Here is a 22664-nt window from a genome sequence, read left to right as displayed (position 1 = left end):
GTCTGGGTAAGTCTTTTCAGTGACTCTGTGATATTACCACATGATCATGGGTTTCACGTTTATGTGCGAGTGTGTTTACCATTGCATTTCAGTTTCTATACCTGTGAAACATTCAGGCCGTTTTATCAACACTTTGTTGCCTGTGCAAAATCACCAACCGTGACGGAAACCAGTGTAAAATATTGATTTTTTTTAATTTAATTTCCAGCACAAACCTTTTTTTTTTTAACTGAAAAATTGCCTAACAGCAACTTATAGTAGCGCTTTGTACTGCTTTGCATTACTTTGCGTCAAGGGGCATACCATTGGTGGTACACTGACACTCCCACTCTACCACCCATGGTTTTCATTCAAAGCCCTATGTACAACATTGGTAGGTGGGCATTTGCACCAAACCCTTACACCTCCTTGAGGCAGGTGTTAACTTGTAGAAATGTGTTTATTTCTCCAAACATTTCAAACTTCACATGTGCAGCAATGTACAGCACACATATATTTGGAAGAAATGTCCCTTCCTGTGTACACAACTTGTGCTAGACATGAAATAATGCGAAGTATATTAAACAAGATTTAGTGTGATTTCATAATATCTGTTATTTTTCTGGTTTGAAATCCGTTGGAAAAAAATCACAATTTTACAAACCCAAAGTGAAGACCAGAAAAAGACAGAGGCACCAGTGAGTCATGGGTGTGGTAATGAAAGCGGAGGGGAACATACACAAGTTTTGACTTAAAAAAACATCATATCATTATACACAGAGATGTGATCCAGCAAGAGGTACGAGTAAGCGTGTTTTTGAGTGGGCGGAGCATAAACCTCCTTTATATTGTGACTGTAGCTGGAGTTTCACTAAAACAAATGATCTTCCCCCTTTAGTAAAAAACACAGGTTATACAGGTTTAAAAAAAGAATACAAGAGCAAACGAGTTGCACCTCTAAATCAGTGAATTTTGTTTCAGTGTAGACGCTACCTGGCATTACTTACTTAGAGTTATCTGGCATACTCCTGGGAATCTAGAAAAGGAGTTGTAGTTAGGCATACTCCTGCTCGCATGTGTGAATACTTTGTGTATGGCTCCATGTCCTGTCTAGGAATGTAAACAGCTGGCTCTCCTCAATTCAAAAGGAAGATTTAATCGAGATTTTGGCACTGATTCTGACGACAACCTCTCTTTTGGATTCCTGCCATTTACATATGATTATACATTTCTGTAGTGTCGCCTCTAGCAAGACCTTGATGGAAACCATTTCCCCTGAGGAAAGAGAACAAAATTGACAGAAAATAAAGCAGATGTAGTTATTATTTCTCAAAAGTCCATGTGGGAAAATCAGAATAGCATAATGTCCAGGGATGCGTGTGACGTTCATGTGCTTGTTGTACTCAAGACATATATTACCCATATTAACCACAAAGCTGAGTGTCCACAGGGGTGTTTTAGAGAAGTCGTGTGATTTGAAAACAAACTAAGGGGCATATTTACAAGACCCTTTCGCTACCACAACATCACGTTAGGTGAGGTTGTGGCGGCGATAGGGGATTCGCCAACGGGGCTCAACACTGCCTTGTAAATAAGGCACCATTTCACACTGTACTTAGCATGAAAATGGAAGGCAGTGGGTGTTGCAGTGGGCCTTCTGCCGCAACACCCATTGATTTTGACACTGCCCCCTATTTACAAGGGTGGCGTAAATAGGAGGCAGCACAGAAATAAAGGCGAACAGGGGTGAAATGCTTTATTTCTCCTTGTTTTTGCTGTTTCCATGTGTGCTGGGTTGTGCAGCACAGATAGAAAACAGCAAATTGCCATTGATTGTTTATGTGCAGGAAGATGCACCTTCCTGCACATAAACAGTTTATAAAAAATGACGTTTTGCAACTTCTATGTGTGCTGCATTAAAAAATGACCATTATATACATAAAATACATAAAACTAAGCAGCAAGTTACAATAAACAATCTTCCCTTCACCTCAGGCACCCTTGAACTCTGGTGCAAGGGTGCCTGCGTTGGCAATAGGCTGCCTAGTTTAGCATCAGCGCAGTGGGAAACGCAGGGCTGCACCATATTTTTGTAAATATGGTGCAGCCCTGCTTTTCTGAAGTGGTGGAGCACGGCGTTATAACAAAGAGGCTAACGCCGTACTCCGCTACTTCGTTGTAAATATGCCCCTTAGTATCCCACCCGCGAAGTGGTAACTGTATATCGACAGACATCTGCCAGTCCACCGTTTACACTCCTCAAGGCCCCTGTCTAACATATATACGTTTCTTACATAAGTGGTGTATTTCAATACACCAGCTATTACAGTGTTTTCAGAAGTGTGTTGTGGGTTGCACTTTTGTTGAAAAAGAAAAACTTTGCGTTATTGCTGTAGGCATCACTTATAAGACATAAGACACATCTAAGACAAAACTATGAATCTAAGCTATTCTGTACTAACGAATAGCAGAGTAATTTGTCTGAATGTCACTTATGGTCCTTCTAATGCACACAGGTAGGCACACATGGCATATGAAGTAATTTGCATGTTTAAATCCTGTCCTATTGCCCTATTGCTGTGTGCCTATCATATGCACTGGTTCAGTGTGTCTCTATTACCAAATGTGTCTTTCATCTCTCTGATTATCTCTGTAGAGTTGACTTTTTTCAATCATCTTTGGGTGTCTCTGCATTCTCAGTCACTCTCTGTTGCCTCTGTCTACCTCTGTCATCTTTCAGTGCCTCTATCACTATAGTAACACGTGCATCTCCCTTGACACTGACCCATTACAATATCTTTGTGTGTCTCTTTTTTTACAGTGAATGTTTCTTGTCTTAATCTGTCTCTGGATGCTTCTGTTATCTCTGAACTGTTGCTACCTGGTGTCTCAGTGACTCTCTTGTCTTTCTCCCTGTTATCTCTAACCAAGGGTCTCGGTGTTATACCAACTGCATTAGCAGTGTTACAGCAGAGCGTCATGACCTAAATAGCGCCTGACAAAAATATTTTGGGATTTTGTTGTCAAACATATCGCCCAGTCAGAAGTAACATTTGATAAGCATTATTCGACATTTAGTCATAAAGCACATAGAATATAAACACATACACTAAATAATACAATGTTAAAATAAATTACAAACAAGTATGAGAGCCGAAGCATTGCAGCATACAAGGGTAACATTTCTTAAAATATAAAACATTGAATTTAGTTCCCCTGATAAATGGAAAGTTATTGAATACATACAGGGGCTGAAACCCAACATAACAGGCTATAAACATATGGCATAATTCTTTAAAATAGTGAGACCTTCATCGCTTGCCACAGATACACTGGTAGACAATGATAATTAAGAAGTGAGGGTCTACTTTTAGGGACCATGCAATAAAAAGTATAATCTTGGGGGGATAAAGCAATGTGATTGTGTCCTTTTATAAGTGTGATTAGTTTCTGAGAAATGAAGAATCATATAAACAACTAATAACACTGACATTCCTTTAGGACACACCGAACAGTCCTAGCTCTGATGATACATATCCAGCCCAGAAGCGTTGCAACAGCGCATGCATATGTGAGATTTGGATCTGAAATCGTATTTCTGAGAGCAAAAAAGATGTTATGGGCCCCCATTAATCTGCATAGTGGTTTAATCCATTTCTGACAGGGAATAACATAACCCGGGCTGGCGAAAAGAACATGGCCAATCGATTCTGTAGCTATCTTGAAGGTTGGACACAAGAGATCACCATTTGGCGCCCATTTATTCATAAATATTTTCACAGGAAGGGTGTCAACCCTGAACTGGAACTGTAATTTCCTGTCCAGGGAAACAGTAATGGCATCACAATAGGGCTCCAAGAGGCTATTGGATTGGAAATCTAAAAATGTTCCTGTTAGGGATAGGTTGACAACTTATTATGCCTCTGATTGTCTGACCCATATCCACTAATGTTCTTTTAGCTTCGCTGCTGACAAAGATGTAGCAGATAGAGAATTATCGGAAAGAGGTCTGAGGCCAATGTTTAAGAGTTGTATTAATTTGTTGAAGCCATAAGATTTTATTAAATATACCAGCCTCAATTCCATCTTCTAGGGCCAATATATTCAGGGTCACTTCAGGGTTGGACTATAACCTTCTCCAAAATAGCAGGGACCGAAGTCTAGCTTTTTTGGCTACTGGCCTTCTGCCCATGTGGAGCATTAGGACCAATGGGGTGCTGGCAGGAAGACATACTAGGCTTCGCAAGAATTTATTCTCAGATCTTGTAAGATAAGAAATGTTGGCAAACCCCACAACTCAGAACCATACAACACAGAGGAAACTGCTTTAGCATCAAACATTTGTGAAACTAAGATAATAGGTTTGGAATAAGAAGAGCTATGCTCTTTGATTATAGCACAATCAATCTGCTTATGTATAAGGGACATGAGATCCACCTGTGGCTTACAGGCTAAGGTTGAAGATAGTGTTACACCCATATAAGTGACGACATCTACCGTTTACTAGTAGTTTGCCTCCCAACTCAAGCCCACCCTTGAAAGTCTTATGTTTATTGTAGAATATAAGCTCAGTTTTTGATGAATTGATCTCAAGTCTGCGGGTATTGCCAAATTCTTCAAAGTAAGATAACATTCACTGCAGCCACTGGGTGTCTTAGATATTAGTAAGGTGTCATCCGCAAAATAGTAACATAGAAATGTTGTTACCAGCTAGAGTAGGAGCATCCATGGTGAGACCAGAGAGAGAATGGGCAATATCGTTCAGGAACAGGAAGAAAAGAGTGGGAGCCAGCACACAGCCCTGGTGTACTCCTTGTCGAATGGGGAAATGGTCAGTCAACTCTCCTTGACTTCCCCAGCATACCTATGCGTAATTGTCATTATGCATTTGAATTAGTAGTCATAAGATGGGAGTTGAAACCCTTATCAGAAAGTACCCACCATAGTTTCCTACGTGGAACCAGGTCGTAAGCTGATTTAAGATCAACAAAGGCGACATACATGCTGCCTCTGCCAATCTTCAGTCTTCCAATACAACAGAAAGCATAAGACTTGGCCCATAGTGCCTTTCTTCCTACAGAATCACACTTGATAAGGTGTTAAAACATAATCATGAATCCAATCCTGAATCCTGCCCCAGAGTAGACGTGCAAAATCTTTCTGAATACAATCAATCAAGCTAATTGGCCTATAGTAAAATAGCAGTGATTTGTCTCCCTTTTTGAATATGGGAATTACCTCAGCTCCCTTCCAGGTCGCTGGTATAGGAGCTCAACTTACAACAGCATTTGTCAACAAAAGAATGTACCTTGACCAATTATCCCTATCCTGAAGGAATACTTCAGCCGGTAAACTGTCCTGTCCTGGGACCCTGCATTTGGTTGCTGCATCTAGGGCAAGGGTGACATCTGCCAACTCAAAGAAAGCTCAGTGGCCAGAGTCATATCATCTGAACAAGAGGCGCTCTCTTCCAGTGAGAGAGCAGGATGACTAGGGGAATTTAAAACTGAAAAGTCTCCAGCCCATGCAGAGGGAGCTATATGGATGTGTGGAGTAGACAACCGACCACCCCTTCCTCATTTGACCAACCGCCAGAACTTAGTGGAATCTTTGCTTGAGCAGGCCAATTTTAAATCACGCCATTTTCCTTCATCTAGTTTCCTTTTTTTTCTGCAAAGCTGGGCTAATTGATAAGAGTTCCTTGCTGTGCGTATCCGGGGAGTATCCATCTATTTCAGTGCGTTTCCATGGGTTGGTGACTGGGGTAGTGAAATGGGATAACATTTCTTCAAAAAAAGAATTGTCCATCCCAACAATAGTATCAACCCCCCCTGGTGCGGTAGGTGTGCTCAGTCACCTCTGCTAGGCATCCTAGCAAGTCGGCACTAATGTCAGCCAAATGGTCAGGGGACTCAAAAGCTGGCGCCATTTAATACGACGTGAGTTGTTAGTGCAACAAATGTCTCTGGTGATGACGGGATTAGATTCATGGTTTCTCAGCTTTGGACAGAAAGATGACCTAGTGAGGCACAACCGATTGTGATCACTTTCAACCCTAGTCCTGACAATCATATCCTCAGTGGTGTAACGAAACTTGAGGGGGGGCCCCTGCAAAGTACATGGAGTGGCCCCCTTCTGACTCTCTCAGGAGCTCTCAGGCCAGGGCACTGTGCTGGGCGCCTTCACTGGAGCTCGCCCCCCGCACTGCAGGGGCCTTTGTTACACCACTGCGTATCCCTAAAGTACAAACACAATTGAAAATCTATTTCAAATATAGTCAATGCGATTGGTGCATTAAAAAAAAATAAGGTAGGAAAAAAGTAAAAGTTAAATTCAAGGTAAATGTTTCATGCAGGATTTTAAAGACTATAGCAGGTTCTTTCGTTGGATATGTTCAAAAGACAATTTCTGTTTTTTGTTTATTTTCAAACACAATCGATCGCTTTAGTTTTGCAGTATGCTGAGGCTTTGCTGTGGGTTTCGTTCTTTTGTGTACATCAGGACCGGTTCATCTGTTTGAGAGCAGACAGCTATCTTTGTACCTTCTAGTCTGTATTGCGGGCTTGGTCATTCTTCTAGAGTGGTCATAGTCATGTCTAATAGGGTTAGACTAAGGCAACCCTCTAACTTCTTTTCCTGTTTCAGTGTGTCTGACGTGGAAGTATTTATTGTTATGTTGTATTTTTTGTGAATATATTGCCTTAATTATGTCAAATATCTTCTAATCTATACCTCTTATAGTGACTTTTATAAGTAGACCTGTGTGTCAGAGTAGGTAAAATCTTATAAGCATTACCTCATTTTCATTTTCTGTGCGATTTCTTTGTCAGTATGTGTAAAATCCGTCTGTGGCCTGGCCACATTTCATGTTTATGTGATGCCTGTATGCGCGTGTTCACTTGTAACTATCCCAGTGCCCCGACCCTTGTATACCTTTTCTGATCAATGCTGCCATCTGCTGGCTGAAAATATAAGGTTACTCTGTATTGCATCTGCTCTGTTATGGGCCAGAACATATTTCTCCTATACACACACATTGTGTGTGTGTGTGTGTGTGTATGTATTACTTGCGTGTGGAACGGAGTCGCAGGTAACGGAGAAGTTAAGCTAGTTCTTCTAACGCACCACCACCTTGGGATTATACTGCACACAATGAAACCTTTCAAATAGGCAGACGTTCCTTAGATTATCCGCCATAAGCGGGCCAAGAAAGTCTGTAGTGTAGGGCTTTGCCTAGGCTATATCACATATGTTTAATGAGCATCATTCACTGCCCTGCTGCATCCAAGTAACGCCCCCTTAACACAAAGCGGCGCTACAAAGGTTTGTGCACTGAGGAAAAGGCACTGTTCCTATATAGTAAATACCGTGCAAGAATTGTTGCTTTGCGTCAATTTGCATTTCTTTGCGCTGGTGCAAATCTTCAGTAGATGTGGGCCTTTGTCTACTGTGCTCTAATGATGATGTCAGTGTACCGTAAGTGTGTGTGGCCCTTTTTGTACATATAGCAACCCCTGAGGTGGTCATTCAGTTATCAAGCTGAGTAGAGCAATGGATCTCATCAGATGCCTGCATACTGGCAATGTGCAGGACTTTCTGTGGCAACAATCCCCTCACAGCCGCTTTAGATGCTCAGCACTTTGAACGAGTTAAAATGAACGAAATGGCGCGTTCGATGGCAGCGCTTTCTGCTGAGAGGGATAAGCAACAACATCGTTGTTTGAAATTAAACATATACCACAGGTGACCTTCCTGCCAAGCCCTGGCATCTTGTTGCTTTTACATAGACAGCAGAGGTGACGAGTGCGCTTTTTAATAAACGCTGTCCATCCTCCCCAAGGCACAGTGACCAGCACACTTTAGGGGCTCGATCTGCAGATGGGCACAGAGACATCTGCAGATCCGTCAAAGTAAAACAATGGGATTTGAGCTTCTGGGCCTCTGACCTGCTGGGGTACATGCAGGAATGGCTTCTAAGACACAGGCAGTAATACTCTCATACTCACGTGCTAGCAGGATGGCTCTCGAGTCACAGAAGGCCAGCCTGCCGAAACACATGCAGTAATGACGGCCGCTATGCAGACAGGCTCTCCTTTTGGGAAGTTAAGCAGTCTTAATACTTGCCCTGCCTCTGGAAGGTCATGGGTCTGCGCAGTCACTCCCTTTGTCATTCTTTACTAAGATCAGGGCCGGCTTTAGCACTGGTGGCGCCCTGTGCGACAATGTTTGTTGGCGCCCCCACCCCCAATGACCACCTCCGCTATGGATTACCTCATTACCACCATTTGCCAATGCCCCCCAAGTTTCCATAACCACTGTCTCTTAGATTCATTTAGTTTTATAGCGCCTCACATACGATTTTAAGATGTCAGAACACTTTACTTCACACACGCATGGCACGGAGACAATCATCACTGTGCAAATCAGTATGTAGGAAAGGTTACATACAACAGAGGCCTACAAGTAGTAGGAGTCACAGGTCATCTTTGCTGGTAGGCAGTGTAGTTAAAGCACAAATTCAGAATTTAATTTAATTTGTAACACAATTGTTTTTTTAATAATAAGATTTGGTGGAGAAGTGTGGCTCACTGGTTAGAAACGGCAGTCCCTGATGCAAAGGTCTGGCCCGGGACCAGGGTTCAATTCCAGACGCCGCAGGGTCATGGGCTCAATGTCCGTGGACTCGATAATTCTCGCCTCAGTGCCTACTCTAATCATGGGTCCCACTCTGCAACTCTGGGCAATAGCTTGCTTATTCTCCACAACGGCCCCAATAGCGCTGGGATGCCTGGCTTCACCTTGGGGGTGCCCAGTAGGAATCATCTCACAGGGAAAGCCAGGAAGGGTTCCACAGTGGTATACAGCGCCAGGATGCCCCGAGATGGGGTGGCAGTGCGCTTTACAAGTATATTTACATTTACATTTCTCCTCAAATGAATCCCTTTTGCAAAATTAGGACAACGAAAGACTGGGCAAAAAAAGATATGGCTCCAATATTTTGCTTGCAATTTACTTACAGCAGGCACATTAACCCTCTGCACTGTGAGAATTCAAAACTTCTACTAGACAAAGCTCCGGTCTTTCTCCAGGAAAAACATTAATCACCAGAGTTGTCATTTTTATTGATGTCTGGAATTTGCTGGGTCAATGTACGGGGCATCAGGTGCTTTTGAAAGATGAACATGGCTCCCCCAACCCAAGTCAGCGCCCGGTACGGTGGCACCGATCGCACCGCCCTAGAGCCGGCCCTGACTAAGATACTGATTTATGGGGCTTCTACGGACTCTCCTTACATGACATGTAAACGATTCAGCCACTGCCCGCCCTCTGTGCCAAATGCAGTAGCCAGTTTGAAGGTCTCTGCATCTCACCTTAGAGTTGATGTCCCCCAGTGCACCGCGCCAGGCAGCCATATTAGGTGTTGATCTGCTGGGATGGACCCATATCTTCTTCTGGAGCTCTTATTGGTGAACAAAGTGAATGATGTTCGAAGGAAATTGTCATGCAATGGGCTTGCATACAACACGTGTCACTAATGGGATACTTAGATAGCAGAGCAGCCTCAGCATTGCATAGCTCCGACATGTATACAGCAGATATATTCGATGTGAACAGCCGCGGCCCGTGGAGGGAGTTCGGTGGGGCAGGGAGGCGGTGCTGGGCAGGGGCAGGGCGGACAGCGGTAAACACCGGAATATGGACAATTGCAGGTAAGTAAACAATTTAATAAATAAAATGAATTTCGTGGTGCACCATGCATCGCAAAATGCGATGCAGCGCGCGCTACGAAATTCGTTTTATTGACCGCCACAGTGGGGTCACTTTTGTGACGTTACGGCAGCGTAAATAATGCGCCACATTGCACCATATTTACAAGGTGACACATTTAGGCAGATGCGTCACCTTGTAAAGCCCTGCGCAATATTATACCTGTGTCAGGTATAATGCATGCAGGGTGGGCGTTTCCCCGCAAAAAAAGCCACGTAGAAGTGTCACAATGTGACATGGAGCACCGTACATTAAATACGGCGTATCCATCATGTCACAAGGAGGGCGCAGTGAAAACAGTGGCATCACTGTTTTATCACAGTGATGCAACAGTTTTCATAAATGAGGCCCAGAGTTGTAGGCCAGTTGTCACTAAACGCTGGGCATATTTTCAAGCTCATGCCTGGGACAGAGCCAGGGCATGAGTCGGGGGTCCACGCGGGTGGACGTCCTTCCCCCACTTCTTTCACAGGGTGGATGCCGTCCACCCTTCCAAGAAGTTGGGCCCCACTATAAAAGATGCTGAATTCGTCCCGGTGTAATTTCCAAACTCTGGGACACATTCAGCAGGCCTGCACATTGTTGTCTTCTTTCGATCACAACAACATGCAGGCGGGGACGGGGCTCTCTTATTTCTGACTCCTGGTAGGATACTCGGCCATAACAAATGCCGAGTCTCAGGGGTCATCAAGCTTCCTTTTGTTAGAGTTTCCTGGCTGGCAGAAGTCGGGAGCCTCACACCTGATGCAAATGCAGAAGAGGGGAAACAAAGGCTTGCACCTTGTTAGCACATCACACATACTTAGGAGAGGCAGCTTTTCAGTTTGTTCAGGCTCTGTTTAGGAGATTTGCATGAACTGTTAGAACATCAGATGTGTTGATCTTTCCCAGTATTTGCACAAAATAAATTGCATTTATATATGCTTATTATCCTTGAGGAGGAGTTGTAATAATTTAAGGGAAACATCACTTACAACGCAACTTTTACCACGCAGTGCCTTTACATCGCAACTTTTACAACTCAAACCATTACAACGCATTGCGCTGGGGGGCGCTCTAGGATAGGGAATAGGTTAATTTACTATCCAATAACCTTCCCTAGTGTCCACGGGGACTGGAGTTGGAATAGTAAATTAAACTATTCACTATCCAGCGCCCAAAAGCACTATGCGTTGTAATGGTATGCGTTGTAAAAACCGCGTTGTAAAAGCATGCGATGTAAAAGCATGCGTTGTAATGTCATACATCCATAATTTAAATATCACTATTTCTTTTAATGCACTATGGCTATAGAACGCTTAACGTAGACAAAAGGTAAAATTGTTTTATATGTAGTGTACAAAAGTATGAATCTTCTGCCTAAATCAGGAGGGTTTGCAAGTATACTCGTAATGTGCTCAAATGTACTGATGATAGAGCTGCTAAACATATATGTGAAGGCTTAAGATCTAATATCACTTCTTGTGATGCCAGTTCCTGTGATGTCACGTGCTGCGATGTCACGTGCCGTGATGTCACACGCTGCGATGCCACGCGCTGCGATGACACTTGCATACTGATTAACTAGGTTAGTCCCCCCACTTCTGTTTTTTAGGACCTATGCCATGGACAGAGTGATCCCTATGGGTACTTGTAGGGCTGAGATGAATTGTCAGTTCCCTGCTGATCCCTCCTGCCCCCTTCCTCCCCTGCAGATTCCCAGCCTCAGTCACAGTGTGATCTCACAGACGAGTTTCCGGGCAGAGTACAAGTCCACGGCAGGCCCCGCCGTCTTTCAGAAGCCAGTGAAGTTCCAGGTGGACATCACGTACACAGAAGGAAGTGACGCACAGAAGGAGAACGGAATCTACTCTGTCACCTTCACACTGATATCAGGTGAGATCCGGGTTGCGCTGCTGCAACGCCTCTGTGTCGCATCAATGCCATGCCAGCATCAGACCATGTATGACCGGACGCAACACTGTCACACGATATCATATCACTGTCACGGGACATCATATCACTGTCACGCGACATCATATCACTGTTGCTTTATCGACATTGTCACGCGACATCATATCACTGTCACGCGACATCATATCACTGTTGCTTAATCGACACGGTCACGCGACATCATATCCCTGTCACGCGACATCATATCACTGTTGCTTAATCGACACTGTCACGCGACATCATATCACTGTCAGGCGACATCATATCACTGTTGTTTATTCGACACTGTCACGCGACATCATATCACGGTCACGTATTCTGCAACCATCTCTGCCACACGACCCGCGCTGTCATCGTGAAACTTCAAATTGTTACACAGATCCCTTTCAAGCCACTAGCTCACTGTGTTCATATGTGCTACTTCTGTACCAGTGTCACACACATCACTGTTACACACGTGTCGCTCTACTGTCAACATTCGACGTCACATATATAAAATGATCACTCATGTTTGTTGAAGCACTGGTACATCACTGTCAAAGCACCACCACTGCTAAGCCATTGTCATCATCTCTGTCAGGATCTGCCTCATCGTGAGAGGGTGAGCAACCAGACGTGTTAGTTTCAGCGAGGAGGCAGCTAGTTCTCTCAAAACACATGGTTCTGACTTTCAGTAGCCCTATCCACCCACCAAGGAATCCTCCCCCTCCCTGTGCCTTCACACGTGTTGCAGCCCTGTTAAGTCTCCCATGGGTGATGTGCTGCTCCAGCCCAGGGTTCTTCTTTGAATTCTGGGTACTTGTAGCCTTGTTTATTCCATTCCAAAACAGATCTACGAGTACCGGAGTTGAAAGAGAAAACCTGGACTGGAGCAGAGCATAGGCATGGACCAGGGAAACTTGACAGCTGTACTTGTGTGTGAACCAGCGCTTGTCATCACCATGGGTGACCCTTGCTCCATGACGTGTCTGGAGATACTTTCTGTACATAAGAGCAGTACCTACGCCCAGCACGTACTCATGTGGAGTAGTGATCTGTATCTACACTATGCTGCCTATCTCACACTAAGGTTAAAAATTCGAACATCTATCGCACACTGAGGACGTTATCCCAGTTACTTAGCATCCACATGTAACGTTGTACCACAAGCACAGAGTGAAGCACAGTACCTGTAGCATGTGCTCCACAGTACAGCAGAACTCTCAAAGAATCCTTCTGGTGAGCTACTTCCATGTGCATAACATTTCATACCTTTCATGCATATTTGCAGAAACCTTAGAGAATGTTCCATAGAATCTATATTTTTAATATCCATACAGGCGCTTCTTTCAAGTCCTCATCTGATATGGATGTAAATATATGAGCTCCACCTATCCTTACTTGGAAAAGAGACACCCATTTCATCTTAACTCAAGGGGTGACTAACCCACCAGTATAATCATCTGTACTTACCAATCAAGGGACATGGGGCATGGCCTGGGGCAACTCATGGCATTCAGTAATCTATCTTTGACGGGTAACCACAAGGTACAGGAAGCTCCCTTATTTCACTTAAAGATCTGACCATGTACACCCCCAATGTGCAAGTCTTCAGCCTGCCTAAAGTGTGACCCCGTACTAACCCTATGGGTTCAAGCACGTGTCCGTATACTTGCACAGCCATACATACCTTCCTCGTCCCGTCAGTGTCGCTGTACACATTTTTTTTTAATTATATTTTTTATATAAATATTAATATCGTTTTTCCACCTAAGGAAACACGCAGTTCAAAGTGATATATAGAGCAAGACCATCATTGAACATATCCACCAAGATTTGTTTAGATTACTTTTTGTCGACATATCCATTGATCTCATTACGATAGAATATTACATCAAAATCATTTGTCTTAAAGGGTAACTCTGGTATCGTTTCCAAGTGTTCATTTCAGTTTGTATAACATCTTGGGATATTACATTTAATATCAGCCATCTATGTTTCCCAAGCTCCATATATTTTCCTGTATTTCTTCAGGCAGCCTCTGCTCTCATATGCATACTTTTTGTTAATACAATACTGATCTATATCCATTCCTCCAGCACTGCTTGGACGGTGTCTCTGCTTTTCATATCACTAAAACTGTTTTGAATTCAACTTCAATGGAAATTCCTCAGCTTTCCAAAGAGTTGTCTTTACTCCCCATCTCTCGTTTTGTGAGCAAAAAAATAATGGGTTGGAACGCTATCCCGAGTTATTGCCAATGGTTTGAAATATTATAAGCATTCTTCCCATCACCTTTTGTGTGTTTTGATTTAATGCCCTAAGTGGAACGGACATGGGTCTCATGCTCACTGTGACGCTGGAACCAACCTACCCCCGACTGATAATCCCCAATCAGGGTGTAACTGGTCTTGGGTTGTTTGTATTCCGGCACAGGGAGAACCTGGCCTAGCAGTTCAGGCTGGACTTTTCCTATTGGAGCAGGGCCTAGACTGGTGTACATATGGCCGGGCTCAAACTTAGGTGGCATGGTGAGCTACAAAAGATGGGTGGGATGCCACCCCAAGTGATTGCCAGTGGTTAGACTTATTGCAAGAATTCCTTGCATCACCTTTTGTGTGTCTTATCATGACTCATACACAAGATTTGGCTGCCTTTTTGGCATTACTTTTCTTACGAAAACAATCATTCCACTATGGCATTGTGACAACACCACCCATATACACTTTACCTAATGTGCCTTAGATTGTCAGTTTAAAAAAAAAAGTTTTTCAGTTACATCTACCATGGCATGCTCATGCATCGTGAAGCCATGACTTAGACAGGCATCAGGGGCACCCATTTGTTTTTAAATGTGTTTGCTAATAATTCAAACAAGCATTCGCAAAGTAAGTAATACAGCACTCAGCAATTTGAAAGGAAAGGTTCTTTGGCTTTGGAAATACTTGTTTTTTTATTCTTTTGATAAAATAGGCATTGGTGGTATGCCCCAGACCACCAGCAAGCAATGATCGTTTTCATATAATTTTATCTAATGCCTTTTATTGATTTTCCTAACAGGTCTTTAATTTATAATCAAATTGCGTGCGTTGATTCCCTTGTGATTATTTTTTGTAAAAATAGTATTATACTTGATTCTCTTCTTCGGCTTGAACTTTCAATTTTGAGAAAAAGTTGTTTCTGCCACTTATTAATTTTCACAGTTTTAACAAGAGAATCCTTTAACAAAATCTTAGCTCTTCAATAGTGTTGATTACTGCCTTTTAGGCATTCCCAAGTGTTAGCGCCATTGACCCTCTTCTCTTTGAGATTCATATTATTCTGATATTTGCTTTGCTGTCTTCATTAAATGATTTTAGGATTTTGGTATTTGTTCCCTAGTCATTGTGAATCTCATCTCGCCTATGGGAAAAGGAGCAATTAAATACATTCCTAATCGAGAAGACACAAAATGAGATGCACTTTATCAGATAACATCTGAGAAAGTTAAAAAAATGTTTTAAGTATTGCATTAAATATAGAACTAAGACTGAGGGGTTTTCGACAAGGACAGTGCCCCGAGCTGTCCTATGAACACACAATCTTAACATTCTTCATATATAAGGTGCTGGTGGTCCAGTTCACGGCTCTTCAGAGGTCCGTGTAGCCGCTGAGAACCTTTAATGTGATGTGTGCTAATGCTGACTACATTTCATCAAACAGGTTTTTTGAGGGTGAAGGACTTTGAAGAGGGTTGCTACAGTAAGAGTCCCTGGCTATGTTCTGTTGAAGGCCCCAACTAAGTAATTTCTGAAGAGATCAAAACAATCATCTACAGTTTATACATAATGAACTAACTATTGATTTGCTCCAAGCTTTTACTGTTACCAAATCTGATTTGTTAGTACACCATTACCACTTTGTAACGTAATGTAGACATTCACTTTTCACCAGTTGTGCACCACTAGAGTATGTGGTCATATTTGTTTCCTTTACCACCCACATTTCTTTTTATGTGTATTTGACTCTGAGTAATTGAACATTAATTCTTAAAAAAACTAGATATTATTTGTGTATTTTTTTTCAAAAAGTAATATTTTCAGAAAGCAATGATGTATAATGATATTGTTTTCCCAATATTTCCTTGGTGTAGACGGATTTTCTGCTCACTCACAAGATCAAAAGGCCCATGAAAGAAATCCCTAAGAAGCCATTTTTTATATTTGTACAAACTAAATAAATATTTTTCCAATATGGCAAAAAATAGACTGTACCTTGTGAAAGCTCACTCTGAGTAAAGCTCTTGTTTGCTAGTGCTCATATATATATATATATATATATATATATATATATCCACGCTCCTGCACACCAATTACGAGTCACTCCTGCAGCGGGTGCCGTTTTTCGCGGTGGTGCACCGCGATCGAAAATGCTTGCTCCACTCACTCCAAATTATCCCAGCCGGGATTGAAGATAAAGTAAGGCACTCACGGGGTTCATTTAGCTCAGCAGCAGTATTTATTTTACAGACGCGTTTCGGGAGAACGCTCCCTTCGTCAGTGTTTTACAAAAAACGCGCGCAGTGGCAGCATATATTGTCGTTTCATTTCCGGTTTACAGGCAGAAAAGACAATTATCTGTTTGGGTGTGATAGAATAACCAGCCTTAGAATTGATGATGTGGAATTATGGTCATGAAGCATACTTAGGTATTGAGCAGCCTTATTGGCTGCGATGCCGATCCACGGCGAGATTATGACAGGTAGACCGATTGGTCTGCAGTCGTTTCGCACTATGTTGGTGCTTGTAAATACTGGTAGCTTTAATGCTGCCATAGCCGATCCACGGCTACATTATGACCACCTATTTAATTAGAGGGTCACAAAATACGCATTATGGCGTTTTTAAAGTGTTCACAATTTTGACTTGTGAATTACCAGTAAGCATCATGGCCATACACATTGAATAATATGAATAATGATTTTCATTTAGGCATTTTGGTTGTATGAAACTACACACCCACTATTGCAAAAGATGGCATTAGACATTACAAGATGGAGCGCACGAGTAGATTCGAAGCTTGTCCTATGTTTATGTCTATGCCTGTAAACCGGAAATGAAACGACAATATATGCTGCCACTGCGCGCGTTTTTTGTAAAACACTGACGAAGGGAGCGTTCTCCCGAAACACGTCTGTAAAATAAATACTGCTGCTGAGCTAAATGAACCCCGTGAGTGCCTTACTTTATCTTCAATCCCGGCTGGGATAATTTGGAGTGAGTGGAGCAAGCATATATATATATATATATATATATCACAACGGTTCAAGTTTCCCAGGAGTTTCAGCGCTCGTTATGGGTGCCTCTCCCTACGGCAGAACCACGCCGTTACATATCCCAACACTTCCTTCGGCTCGCAAAAGAATTGGGGCGCACTCCTTTGGAATTTCCACAACAGGATATTATTACGATCTTTTCAACATGAAAGCAAGTGATCAACGCGTTTCGATGCTGCTAGCATCTTGCTCACGATGGTGAGCAAGATGCTAGCAGCATCAAAACGCGTTTTGATCTGGCTCGTATCTGGCAGGATTTTCTTTTGCCGTTCCCTGAAAATGGGCACCACAATGGGAACGCAAATGCAGTCCTCAAGTCTTCCGGTCAAAGAAAGCCAGACTCGTCATCAAGCCCTTTGATGAAAAAGAATACACGTAGAATAAAACAGCAACTCAACCAAAAATTTTAAGAAGTATTTTTATTTTGAGAACCCATTATATTTTCAAATGATACATTTTTTCTGTGGAATTTACTTTATTGTGACTCCAAGAGACTAGATTTTCCAAATCTGCTTCTTATTGATTAGCATAGCGTAATAAGGATTTCCTTATCAATATTCTACCAGGTAAATAGTTTTCTTTACCTTTTAAAAATCTTAAGGTAAAATATTATTATGCGGTGGCTCACTTTGTTGCTCAAGCTTATTTCCGAATACATCTCAGCACTTTTATGTCCCATGGAAACCATATTTGAATTCAGGTGGAAGATTTAAAGCTTCACCTTAATTTGCACGAGGCATGTGCTTAGTGTTGTCTGGCTATATGCCTTCTAACCTTTCAGAAACATAAACACACATTTCTGCCATCCGTCTCCATTGATAGCTTACTAGTTTATTTGAACATTTCTGAATTAAATATGCTTATAACAGTTTGGGTACAGTCTGAAACTGGCGTTCTAATGGCAATTTACGTAGGAGTTTCACATTGGCGTTCTACTTTCTTTACTATATAGGATCTGGAGATAGGTGAGCATGCCACTATAATGAGAAATATGGTTGACTAAACGTAAATAACCTGGATTCATGTGGTTACCCCTGGATCATTCCTCATAACTGGCAACCACAAAAGAAGAAAGAATAAAACTCCAAAGACAAATGACAAGCGGACCCTGCAGGCATTAAGTGTTTAATAAATTATGAAGATGGCGATGATGAAACATTCATGGACGCTACTGTTGCCCACATCCTACATGCCTAACATCAGTGGAATACATTTTTCTCTTTGATAAATAGATGTATTGTTTTTTTCATCCACTAAATCTATTCATATTATTCAAGTGCTCTCATTTCAACTCAAAGTTACCTTATCGATTTTTTTCACCTAAAAACATTTTTACGTTTAGGCTACAGACAACCTTAGCGGTCTGTTGGTGGCATTTTGTTTCCAACACATTACATATGCATTGAAAGAGATTTGATTCAGCCCCTTGCTTATGATTGGTTGGCTTTTGTTGACTATCTTACTGCCTGGATTAACTGGCCTGATCCCCCGATGGTCTATCTCATCTATCGCACTTCTCTGATAGTTTGTATCCCTATTCTGTATGTATTACTCCCCAGAGCATCAATGTATCACAGTGTTTTGGCTGATTGATGTATTCTTCCACTGCTGACAACAAACCTTCCATTAAAGTATAAGTGAGGGACTAGTTTGTCTCTCTCTATCTCTCAATTCTCTCTTCTCCTCTTAACCACCTTTGCTTTTTACCCCAATCCCTTTTGATACCACCCACCTAGTGTCCTTTTGCCCCCCCAGACCATTTCTGATTTTTTTGCAGCTTGCAGCACAATTGGTGAATGACTATCTTAAAATGTTTTTTTTTTAGCTATTTCAAGATGGTTGCCCGCATGTGCCCATGTATAATCTCATTGCTGGAATTTTTAAACAGCTTGTTTCTATTTAAAAAAAATCACATTTCAAGATGACCGCTGTGAATATGTTTGCATCCACATCGGCCATCTTTGAACGAGATTTTAAAAAATAAAGTTAAACAATGCATTCAAAATAGATGCATGCACTCCTGCAGCAGCCATCCGGGAATGCATTCTATTTGTACAAAACCTGCTGAAAGATGGCCGTCACGGATATGCACACATTCACAGTAACCATCTAGAATCATTGGCAAAACCAATAGATTGCACAGACAAGACCTATTTGCTTTGCCACTGCAGTTACATAATGTGCTTCTGTAATATATCATTAGAAACTTTTGATATCTCATTCATTAATTTGGCAGTATGTTATTCGCTGCTGGACACTGCACAATTTCCAATCATGATAGTGTGCTACCAAATTTTAAACATCAGCTGATGTCCGCAAATAATCATCATCTCTTTTATGACCTCGACCATTTGATTCTGTTCTGCGTACATGTACTGCTCAACATAATACACTTATCCAAACATATAGGAAGGAGCAAAGGCAGACACAAACACACAGTCAGGTGCAGGCAAACCATAAACATAGCTGTCTTTAGGGTAGCCACAAACAGAAGGGCAGGCCCAAAGCCAGTGACAGAGTAGATAGGTAGTAGGCCAGCACACAACAGCCCTGCTAATGAAACATACAGGCCGGCACAGAACATCTACACACACAACAAAGCACAATGCCAGATTTTGAGTTTTATGGACCACGTGGACCCAGAGTATGTGATGTGGTATCTTGTCTGCCAAACCCTCAGTCTGCCTTCCTCATTTAGAGTCAGGTGGGAAGGGCCGGACTGGCTGCAGCGGGCACTGGGCATTTCCCCGGTGGGCCGCTGGGGCCGGTTTTGGGCCCCTTGGGGGCCGATTTTGTGCCAGGGCCGTTTTTGCAGCATTGCTGCAATATCGGCCGCTGTACCGCATCCCCAACCCCCCGGGGGCCGGCCGAGCACTTTGCCAGGGTCTGATTTGGTTCCCGTCCAGCCCTGCAGGTGGGCCATCGACTTTAAGTCAGTGAATCCCCTGTTAGCTCTGCTGATGGAATGCTTCATCCCAACAGAGATGGGGGCATTGGAGGAAAGGCATTACACTGCCTGTTCTAAGTAGGTTGAATGGTGTAATATCCTTTTATCCTGTCCGTCTGGTAAAACCTGGCAGTGAGGGACTGAAAAAAAATATATGACCCCCACACCCTAAGAAAAAAAACTTCCTGGGTGTGGGGAATATTTGTTATTTCTTTTTCAATATGAAACTTCCGTTTTGGGAGTTTTGTTTTTAAAAAACAAAAGCTTTGTTAAACTTTAGTGAATGGCTGTCAGAACTGATGACGCCCATCCACCAAACTTTTTGTACCTTGGCAGAAATTGCCATGTTGAGGGAACCTGTCATGATTCATAGGTCACCACTGGGCTAGCGGAGATCTCTACATTTGGGGGACGGTAGTCCATCAGGGTGGCAGACATAATGTCCTCCACTGCCATGACATACTGCACTCAACTTGTCAAATTTTATTCTGACTCAGAGTCTTCACAAAACATCCACACACATCCTGTCATAACACAGAGAGCCACAGTCTATCAAGGATAAAGAATCAGGGATCACACATATGCAGACCAGCCACACATGGGCAGACACAGAGCAGCCACGTGCACAAAGACACAGACTAGCCTCAAGCAGGAGACGGGCAACAGATGGTCCCAATGGCTTGGTCCCATACTGTTACTCTTAGGAGCATGCTTAAATGTACAATACTCTAACTCTACTGACCCTCTTCCCCGTTAGTATTAGTATAATCTGTGTTACTGTTCTAGTTATAATTCCTATCATTTTTTTGTTGTTGTTACTAATTCATTACTAATATTTTTTCCCGGAAACACAGGTCCAAGCCGGCGCTTTAAGCGTGTGGTTGAAACTATCCAGGCAGAATTATTAAGCACAGATGAGCAGCCTTGCGTGCAGCAGCTATCAGGTGAGACTGATGGACCTTCAGCATCCGTATGGTGTCTGCAAACATATAGCTAGAAGGGGCCAGGATAGCCTTCATCCTTGCTGTCCTGACCTCATGATAGTTGGGATGGAAGTGGTGGGAAGCGTCTCTGGGGTGCATCTGAATGGCTTGGTTGTCAGAGGGTGGTGCCCTTCGCCCACTCTTGCTGTGTTCTGTTTAGTTGGTAGCTGCCAACTCTTGCCTTCTCAGAAGTAAGACCACTGGATATGTACATCCCACATGAACGGAGGCAATTTGATCTATTTGGACATTTTCAGGTTTCCTGACTGGCCACTTTTGCAGCAGACACCGTGATGTGATTGGCCTTTGAGAGGCATTTTCCCATCAGGAAGTGTGATTTTGCCTTACCGGCTGGCCTGGTTATAAATGGAGGTGTCCTTCGTCACTGTCTGTCAAAGCCTATCACGCTAGAATGAGGCCCTTCACAGAGTGGCCTACATCCACCTGAGCCCCATGTTGTCTTTTGTTTAAATCTCCTGAGTGGCACTGCACATTGTCCCCCATCCAAGATAGCATGCCATCCTCCTCTCACTTCCACACATGTTGTTTTTGTTTGTACAGTGTATACTGTGCTGGTATATTCAAACTTTAAAGGGCATGCTCTGCCAGCTCATATACTCAGCTCAGACAGGCAAATATATCAACTGCTTAAGGTACAGATGGCCATGGTTTGGTAGCAGGAGTCATTCCTATCCACACAGAGGAACTAAGCCTGCATCTGCTAGACATGGCATGGAATGGAGCGATGCATAGAGCAGCCTCCACCGTGCTATGCCTTAGAGCTGGAGCAGCAAGGCCGTGGTACAGCAGTGACACCCAGTGGTAGTTAAAAGGAATCTGACATTGTCTGAGACTCTCTAGGCAGCAGCCAGAAAGTACAGACAGTATTAACATCACGTGATCTGTTCAACATATCTTCATGAAACTTACTAAAACAAAAGTGTATCCAGTTCGGGGTTTTCATGGTGTTTCATGAAGATCTATTACACGGAGGTGTGTGGGGGGATTGGAGGGAGGAGAGAGGTAGGTCTACTCTCCATTTCCAATTTCATTCCCATAGAATTAAGTTTTCTCTTTATGAAGGAAAATAGCAGAACGGATTTACACCAGACCCGACATGAAAATAAAACTTTGCTCAAGGAAGTGCCTTTGCGTGTTTCGTGTAAATCCGATCAATCATTTTCGAGGAATTAGTGTTTTAAAAACTGTTCTAGTTTGGACACGAAAGGATCACAATTTAGCCATATCTGAACCATGAGTTTTCAGAGTTCCATAAACCCATTTTGCGGACCTCCGCGGACCCAAAATTTTAAAATATTAATATTTATTGGACAAGAGATTTGCTTTCTACTGTCGTCCATTTCAGGCCCACAAACCCATACCCTGATCTGCGATTCCAAACCATCTGATTGGTTGGCAATAACTTTGGGGAAAAAGTTGCAGCCACCAATACTGAGCTTCGACATCATGATATAAAGAGAGAAATGGCCCAATAGGGTTACATTGAGCACCCCATGCCTTCCCCAGCCTATGAGGTGGACCCCATAGGAATACCCCCAAAAATTATTTTTAAAAATGCTCATTTTGCAGCTGGGTTTGCTGCCCCCAAGATCCTCGAATTCTGTCTTGGGGCTGCAAACCTGGTGAAGCTTCTCGAGCAAGGGCCCACAAATGAAGAACAAGCTTCCCATATCAGCCCATTTCAGGGTTCCAGTAATACAAACTCAGGATTGTGGCCCTCACAAATGGTCCAACATAAGTC

The 22664-nt window shown here is 42.8% G+C and overlaps 1 protein-coding gene across 3 annotated transcripts in view; it reads left to right on the top strand.

Moving 5' to 3' along the window:
• BRSK2 (BR serine/threonine kinase 2) overlaps positions 1–22664 on the top strand; it is a 762518-nt gene that overhangs the window by 701561 nt on the left and 38293 nt on the right. For all 3 annotated transcript variants that reach the window (XM_078682762.1, XM_078682764.1, XM_078682763.1), the window contains 2 exons: positions 11442–11622; positions 20774–20863. In XM_078682762.1, the coding sequence (XP_078538888.1) occupies positions 11442–11622; positions 20774–20863 (271 nt within the window). The remainder of the gene's footprint in view (positions 1–11441; positions 11623–20773; positions 20864–22664) is intronic.

The sequence above is a fragment of the Lissotriton helveticus genome, chromosome 3_1, assembly GCF_964261635.1.
Source record: "Lissotriton helveticus chromosome 3_1, aLisHel1.1, whole genome shotgun sequence".
Taxonomy (NCBI): Eukaryota; Metazoa; Chordata; class Amphibia; order Caudata; family Salamandridae; genus Lissotriton; species Lissotriton helveticus.
This window is presented reverse-complemented; position numbering and strand designations above follow the sequence as displayed.